Source organism: Haemaphysalis longicornis, unplaced genomic scaffold (genome assembly GCF_048455015.1).
Source record: "Haemaphysalis longicornis isolate Haplotype H1 unplaced genomic scaffold, Haemaphysalis longicornis Haplotype H1 scaffold_8, whole genome shotgun sequence".
Classification (NCBI taxonomy): domain Eukaryota; kingdom Metazoa; phylum Arthropoda; class Arachnida; order Ixodida; family Ixodidae; genus Haemaphysalis; species Haemaphysalis longicornis.
In genome coordinates this window covers 34,310,981-34,319,785 of record NW_027526445.1, presented here as the reverse complement: position 1 = coordinate 34,319,785, position 8,805 = coordinate 34,310,981, and the positions used below count along the sequence as shown (strand labels likewise).

The window sequence follows — 8,805 nt, the reverse complement described above, 5'->3', positions numbered from 1 at the left end:
GGTCCTCTGGACCACCCCCTCCCCCCTTCCCTGATGCTTCAGTATCAATGAAGTTGCTTTTCTCTCTCTTGCGCGCGTCCATTGCGCCGTGCCTTCGCACGGCTTGATTAACTTGTTAGACAACACCTCCAGGGTAACCCGCACCCACGGATGAAGAGTTATTGAGGAGGCGCAACTTGCCTTGCTCTGGCGGCGCGATAAAGTCACGGCGCCATGTACGGCACCGACGCGCCCTCTCGCACAAAGCCCCAAAGGGAAAAGGCTCGCCGGTTCAAGGTCAGTCAATGCGTAGCCAGCTGCCGTCATGGGCAGACGACACCCACGAATCCCTCATGTGACTAGACTGCCATTGGAGTCAGTTTGCGCCGGAAGTCTTGATTGTAATGCATTCCTCGTTTCGATACAGCTTACACATTCCTTCAGAAGCATACTGTGCGTCTCTGGAAAGCATGCCTTTTGCATGAACTCGTCCAAGCTTGTTCTCGTTCACTTTCTTCAGCTGCTCGTGCATTTGACTAGGTGAGCTTCGAGTGCTTTTTTCCTTTATAAAAGTCGTTTCTTAGAGCGGTAGCAGGCAGTATACGACCTCCTCAAGGCTTCAGCAAGGATCTCAAGGATCTGGAAGCTGCATTTCCTCCTCGCCAGACAGTGACACTAACGCGCCGCCCGCCCGCGCTCTCCGAGCCCAGCGGATTTAGGACCTCAAGTATTTCTTTCTCCGTGCCCGCACACGTCGGAGACAAATGGTCGTACGGCAAACATACGTTAAGGATTGGTTTGCAGGGCGTGAAAACAAAATGTGCAAACCCCGTAAAGACATCTGGCCAGTAGACAAACTCTAACTTTGCGCATTGCTTGCCACGAATGGGACTTTGTTTGCTAAATTGGCGAATACTAATTCGGTTGTGTTTTGAGAGGTATTACAAAAGGCGAAAGTAGCAACAGGTTCTGATAAATAGGAATTATAAAAGTTCCCTCAGCTTTCTCGCAATTCTCAGACTTACTAAACTAACTAGTTTAAATCGGATATAAATGAGAATCACTAAGTTGACATGCCGAATTGTTTAGGTGTCTGAGGTTGTGTCGCGCGGTAGTGTAGCCCCAAACTAGCACATAAGCATGGCTAGGTTCCGCTGTCTCATTCTTCGAAAGACATTCCTCTCCGTTTTCTTTCTCCCGACACATGGTCAGGTACAGCGGCGGCATCCGCAGCTCTAGCCCGGCCGTTGCCGACGCTGCTGCTGTGTTCTAGACGCCGCCCCCGCGAATTCTATGTAACGGCTGGCAGAATCTCTGGTGTCACTCTGTGTGTGAATTAACGTGACGTCTAATGGGCAATTGTTGTGGGTGTCGTTTAAAGCATTGCTTTCCAACCACCTTAAGAGCGATTGGAGCCAATTTTTTTTTGCGGCGGGTAATACGTTTTCCCGGATAGTACGTCTGTCCCTCACGTATTTTTTAAAAAAACGTATCAGTGCGGTTCGACTATATATACTGTTACATTACAATGAAAATATAGTTCTGAGACTGCGCTCGCCTGTGTCTCCTCTTTCTTCTATTGATTTCTTTGCACAATCAACTTTGTAAATAATCAACATTTACGCGAAATGCAAGAATAGTGAAAGCGTTCTCGGCCACCAAGCAATATTTTCTGCCTAGTATAATGGCACGTTTACTATTTGTGAGGAAGCCACTGAGCCGTAAATTTAATTGCTGTTTCTAAGGTGCAACTTAACGTCTTTCTGAAACCTCACTAAATCATTTTACTGTGAGAGGCCCCCGCAAGCCACTCCCTAACGCCGGACTGTTCGACATTCCGGCCTGCCTGCTTACGCGGCTTGCGGATGGTCGAACAGATACTCCACTGCAGACAGCTGTTCATATAACACCGGAGCGGACCTCCTCGTTTACTAGTCGCAGATCGTCCGCGGACTATCTAGGACGCAATACGGTGCTCGATTTTCATTGTATTTCGGAGAAACTCCCCATTCCAGGGCAGTCCTCTGACTACTCCTGGTCTATCCAGGACTGGTAAATCGAGGAGACTGAGTATCTTTAAAGCATGCTTCAACGGAAGCTTTTCGTTCATGTTGCTTCCACCAATTTGCACGAAAGCATTATTTGCAGCTTACTTGAACTATGTTAAATATTTCATGCATAGTCCACCTCTGTTCGGAATTTTATTATAGAAGGATCACAAGGCGCCTTTCAAGAAGCGGTTGTGGCTTTGGTGCATTTCTTGGCACTTTTTCAATGAAAAAAGAATCCCCCCACCTCCCCGAAGGGGATCGTGCGGAAATGCGAATGCATTGGGTGCACCGATGAGGGCGGTACGAGTAATTATTATTAATGGCGTACTTAATGAACAATCGCTATCAAGGCGCCAGGCGCGCGCTCCACTGCATTATATAGATTCCGAGCGCAGCGAGCGGAGAGAGGGTACGCGGAGAGGAGAGAGAGCCCGCCGAGCTCCGCGATGCGAGCGCCCTCACACGCCCTCACACGCCCGAGCGCGCTCCGCCTCTCCCCTTGCCCTCCGCTACTCCCGCTCGAGTTACCACCAGCTCCGGTTGCTAGGCGCGCCACAGCTGTTGCTAGGGGCGAGGAGGAGCGCGGACAGATAACACCTGCGGGCGCACGCCGACGGAGCACAACAACCCCCGACTAAGAAATGCATTCGCATTTAAAACACCACCTGCAGGACGCTTACGCATGGTCGGATTCCCATGAAACAGAACTGCGGGCAACGATGAACGGCTGGCGAGAAAGGTGTTTATTTTGCTTCGCACAGCTGGCTGTCGTATACGATGTGGTTATTCGGTCCGCAGAGGAGATTGAAGATAAAGAAACAGTGTTCCTGGATGTCATTGATTTCACCTTCTTTTGCCCAAAGTTCGCATGCTGCAATGAAAGATGCATTCGTCAGTTGTGGTGGTGATAAAAGCAATGGGAAAAGTGGTGATAAAAGCAAAACAATTTGGGGCGCAGGCCCTGCCAAGCTTTATAGGCATTTTGCCTGTGCTCCAAACATCGTTGAGATGTTGAATAAATCGAATTGAAATGAATTGAAAGAAAATTAAAATATGGACAAATTAGTTAACCGTGACAGAACCACTGTTCGTGGGGCTCTTCCGTGAAGAGTAATGCCTGTACCTGCTGACATCTGGCAGAGATTAACTTTGAGTGTAGTGCAGACTTTTTAATGACAGTTTCCGCAGTGTTTCAATGTTGTCTTCCCAACATGCGAGCGTCTTTTCTCTATGCCGTTCTTGCCCAATAAAAACCAAGGAAAAGAAATATTGTAAGTAAAAAGCACCTACACTAGAGAAACGTGTGGATGGTCAGGTAGAGAATCTGTTGAGTGTGTGCCGCGCCATAATATTTTGACCCCTCAGTCTCAACATGGTAAAGGATGCAGTCCCGATCGCGTCCATTGTATGCACAAAACTTTCCTGCAGTCAATATTTATCCGAACGAAATTGAAGAATCTTTGCGAAAGAACGAATCAAAAATTATTTTCTGAGACGCATTCCTCGGCAACCAATTACTTTCCTGAATCGAGCTGACTTCGAGTCTACGTAGCCTTAACGCTGAGTCAACCATCACTTCTGCCGCCAGCGTTTGCGCTACACACATGAACACGCATGTACAAACACGAACAACACACAGGCACTAGTTTACTCCAATCCTGTACGGCCCTAGGCGTCCTTGTGAATGCCTGTAATGTAACGGTGACTGGTTTTACAAAGAAAAATGCATCACACTAAACTTCATCATCGAAGAATTATGTAACTTTATTGCACAAATGTGCACGTTTTTCGTCGCTTGACTAAATATTTAACAGCGCATTGATCCTACTGGTAGCACCTGATACGTAACTCTAATACAAAGACACAGATCGGCTCACACGAAATGTGGGCCTATGCCATGCTACAGACTGCCATACTGGCCAAAGAAGTCACTATGCGCGTGCCAGCTTTTTGAGAGACAGAAGTGAAAACGCAAGCGCCTAAAAAATATGGGAACAATAGTACCCACCGGCTGCATTTTTTGAAGCCCGGAGGCAGCTGTTGCGCCGCCCATAGCAACCAATTGGTGCCTTTTTTTGACAACGTCATCGCCCTTGTAAATAGCATAAGAGAAGCAAAGTGTCGGCGGAACATTGCTGTCGCCGTGTTCCTCGACATCAAGTCAGCGTATGACTGCGTCGAGCATGAAGCCATCCGCTCTGCGCTGAAGTCTTTAGGCATCAGGGGCCGCATCTACGCATGGCTATCGGACTACCTCTCCGATAGGTATGTGTACATGTCTACCGACATGGGCGACTCATCGCTACATCAGGTGACCCGAGGTGTTCCCCAGGGTGGGGTGCTGAGCCCTACACTCTTCAACATTGCCATAGTTGGCCTGGAGAAATGCGTTCCAAAGTCGGTAGAAATCTCCCTGTACGCCGACGACATCTGCATATGGAGTTCTGGCCGCAATAGGCGAGTGTTACGGTCAAGACTGCAGCGGGCAATTGACTCTATTGCGGCATTTCTGGCAACTAGAGGATTAGTGATTTCAGGGAATAAGTGTGCTGCGATGGCCTCCACAAAGCGTGACCTTACGCGCTACGGCCTCATGTTGGAGGGATCGCAATTCCATACGTCCGGACCCACAAGTTCTTGGGAGTGACATTTGATAGTAATCTCACCTGGTCGCCTCATGTTCGCCACCTCAAGGACAAGATTACTTCGTTCGCCCGCATATTCCGCATGCTCTCCACCAACACTGGCGGTTGTTCAGTCAATTCTCTTCTACGGGTATACAAAGCGCTTTGCGTTGGCCTGATGAGTTACAGCATCCCTGCTTTGGTCCCTCTATCAAAAGGAACTGTCAAAGCGCTAGAGAGTATGCAAGCACAAGTCCTGCGGGTCTGCATTGGCGTTCCAAAGACAACCTCTACCATCGGAACGCAGACAGAATGCAGGCAGCTCTCGCCACTCGCTCTAAGCACGCAGGAGTTGCTTCGTGCGCGTCTGCGGATTGTGGCAAGACAGCGGGACCATCCTCTAGCGACAAGCTGGGCCAAAGAAGTGCGTAAATTTCTGCCGAAGGTGTATCAAGAGCCTTCTCCTCCTGAGCACCCGCCCTGGATGTTCCCGCCCATACCAGTCATGACTACTGTGCCCGGTATCACGAGGAAGGAGTATATTCCGGCTCCCGCACTAAAGTTCCTCGCCCTGGACTACATGTCGCGGATATACAGAGACCACACTCATGTGTACACTGATGGGTCGGTGTCGTCAACATCATCCACCATCGGGGTGTGGATACCGTCATCCCGTACTACCATCAGTGTCATGCTCAGCCACTGAACGTCAACTATGGCTACCGAACTTGCAGCTCTGAGGGTGGCTTTCGCTCATATCGTCAAGCAACCCGCTCGAGAGTGGGCCATCTTCACAGACTGAAGGGCTGCCCTTCAATGTCTAGCATCTTTTCCAAAAGACCAGCTTGTGTGTGACATACACGCTTTAAATCTCCAAGCTCTCCAAGCACACCATCACATTGCACTTCAGTGGATTCCAGCCCATTGTGGGATAACTGGCAATGTGAAGGCGGACATTGCTGCATCCGTTGCGCATAAGCATAATGGATCGGCAATAGCTATACCATTCTTCAGGAAAGATGCATCTATACTTGCATCCAGCGTGGCATGGAACATGCAGCGTGCAGCCTGGGATGACGTATCACGTCATTACGCGCCGTTATATTTCATAGATACCAACTGCAAATTTAAAATGCCACCAGGACTCCCGAAGCGGTTACAAGCAATTCTACATCGCATGCGCTTGAATGTCGCATACACGCGCAACTTCCTCTTTAAGATAAAACAGGTTACGCCGCCACTCTGCCCACACTGTGATGTGCGAGAAACCCTGCAGCCCCTGCTCTGTGAATGTGCTCGATTCAGTGCTCAAAGAGTATCCCTCGCAGTGACTTTGGGACTGCCGCTTTCCGTGAACATGCAGCTAAAGGACGTTTTAGGACCATGGGCTTGTCCCAAACGTGCTTTAAGGGCTACCAAAGCTCTGATAGTGTGCCTGCAACACACAGGTCTAGACCAGTCGCTGTAAACAACTCGCCGTATCTGTACGCATCAACTTCTTGAACATCATCGCCATCATCTTCATCCCGTCATCAACTGGCGTAGCAAGTTAGGCATTTTAGCCCAGCTAACATCACCAGACTTCATTAAAGATTGCTCTCTCTCTCTCTCTCTCTCTCTCTCTCTTTCAAACAACCGGGAACCCACTAAACTGGATGTTGCGTTGCCTTGTGTTGTATGTGAACAATTCAGTTTACCTAGAAGCACGTGAGCTGCGCAAAATATCCGCTGTCCTTAGAAGTAATATTTAAAGATTGTTGTTTGGCCACAGACCTCTTCCATCTTAAATACTTTCGTAAGTGTTCACCGTTGGGAAGTGCGTGTTACCATTAATTGGCACTGTTACGCTGGAAAGTTGATGCGGTGGTTTGCCCGCACGCTCGTAAATGGCCATGCTTTTGGCGTGATATCGTATATATCATAGACTACGGCACTTGTACGACTCTAATGTGAGATACTCAACCTGTGTGTTTAACAACAACGGTTTAAGCACGTATAAGGTAAATACAATATCCTTTATCAATCCCTTCTTTCAAGCTGCGGATTGACCTCATTCAGGGTGTAGAAAAGTGGGTGCATGCACACGGAGCACGACGCACGGACATATGAGCACAATCACCCCATATGTGCACAATCTCCACATGTGTTGTAAATCACATATGTGTACAGTCACATAGGTGCATAATGCACGATGAATGTGCACAATCATCAAGCGCTGAAGATGACACGCTTTGCACACACTCTGAACGTAAAGGTGAAACAATTTCACCCAAGAATTCGGTTGAGCGCTAAAAAGGCAATATTTTGACGGGTACTTGGTTGTTATAAGAAACCTCGTTAGTAGCACCATTCCTTCGTTGAGATCAATCGTGCAAGAACTACCTACCTTATCAGAAGGCGGCAGTGTACAATGGGGTTTATGTTTCCATTCTTAGATTCTAAGCTCTTACCATTATTTCGGTATGGAATTCGCACGATGTCGCAGTTCCTGTACTCCGAATATGCCATAATTATCTCCAGGACGTAATCTCTTTCTAGAAGGAAGAAAAATATAGAAAGGTGAGGCTCTCTGTAGATTCCATTTGTAGGTCTCACCCCCGCTCCTACACTCTTTTACTATCACTGCGCGGTTTATTTGAAACGTCCTACAAACACGTCGTTCAGCAATTCATTATTCCGCTTCTTCGGCATATCGCTCAAAACTTCTGGTAAGCAGATAAACATAGAAAGGTTTAAAATGTGAGCATCAAAGCCTACAACCACAGCTGCCGTTCTCTTTCCAGTGCTAGCCCACGCCGTACATACTGCTGAAGCGGTATTTACTATACCAAGTTCCCACAAGCATCAAAGGTACTTGTAGATCGGGTTAGGTTTCGGTTGACACAAGGCGAAGAAAAAAACATTTTAACTTGAGCGCTGATTGAAACTGTGCATTGAAACGTAAGGCCGTTTGAAAAAAATCTGTATTTCGAATTGGCATTCAGAAACGGGCTTAGATGTTGGTACGGCTATAATGAGGGAAAGACAAAGGAGAAACAGGTCCAACCAACTACACTTCGTTATGGGAAACGAAGAACTGGAAGGCATTGGTAAAATTATTCACTTTATGTTGTCTGGTGGGGTTCCACACTACACGAAGAGCTGGCAACCAGAACTACTGCCCACCGAGCATTTTTCGCTTACCTACTGTTAGAGATGACTCTATTACGTTGGGGGAAGGATAGCCCTCGGTAGTACGAGTCCATGCGTACACAGTTCTGTTCGTCCTGGGCAAAAAACAACGAACGCATCCGTCTATTTCAATAAATGACTCACTCACTCACTCACTCATATACTCACGCATTTACTCACTCACCCACTCACTCATCCACTCACTCACTCACTAACTCACTCACTCACTCACTCACTCACTCACTCTCTCTCACTCACTCACTCACTCACTCACTCACTCACTCACTCACTCACTCACTCACTCACTCACTCACCCACTCACTCATCCACTCATTCACTCACTCACTCACTCACTCACTCATTCGGCTGTTAACCCGTGTTCGCTATGCAACTAAAGAATGTTATTGGCACTTTTTTCAGAACATATCAGCTAATATTCGCCCTGACAACCCTGCCAAACGCTTTTACCCCTTAATGACCGTATGATGCATTCCAGTAGGGGTGCATTGATAGATTCAAACCTCATGCTGGTTTTGGTAGCGATGACAGGGGAAGCGGTCACTCCCATCTTTTTAAAGATATATGCGTACACAGCCATTAAACTGTCCGTGTTAGAACAATGCTAAGGAGTAAGCGCGATTTCATAAGTCTAGGTATTGCGCGGCGGAATCTCATTGGACAGTTTAACTATCATTGTTGCGCCGACATATTCGATTGTTCTGCTCATGTAAATTATTATTTTTTATTTATGAGTATGTTGGTTACATTCTGGAAAAAGTATCGGTCCTATTGTTAGTGTATTTGGTTCAAACAATCTCAACTTCGTAATTAGCAGACCAAGAAGTTGTTACTGAAGTGTTTTCTTTTATAGGCAGCAAAAGTCACATAGTAGAGGAGGAAGGTTAGGCTGCTTACTGTGAATATTGAAAGGGGAAAAGCGGCTCAGGTAAGTAACACGTGCGCAGGAAAAAAGGAGCTAT

The 8,805-nt window shown here is 47.4% G+C and overlaps 1 protein-coding gene across 2 annotated transcripts in view; it reads right to left on the bottom strand.

Annotated features, from left to right (window-relative positions):
• Window positions 1-2,763: 2,763 nt before the first annotated feature.
• The window catches only part of LOC144149182 (male-specific histamine-binding salivary protein-like), a 32,720-nt gene continuing 26,678 nt past the window's right edge, over window positions 2,764-8,805 (bottom strand). For both annotated transcript variants that reach the window (XM_077680710.1, XM_077680711.1), the window contains 3 exons: window positions 7,838-7,920; window positions 7,105-7,188; window positions 2,764-2,901 (listed from right to left, as the gene is read on the bottom strand). In XM_077680710.1, the coding sequence (XP_077536836.1) occupies window positions 2,774-2,901; window positions 7,105-7,188; window positions 7,838-7,920 (295 nt within the window). In that variant the 3' untranslated portion in view covers window positions 2,764-2,773. The remainder of the gene's footprint in view (window positions 2,902-7,104; window positions 7,189-7,837; window positions 7,921-8,805) is intronic.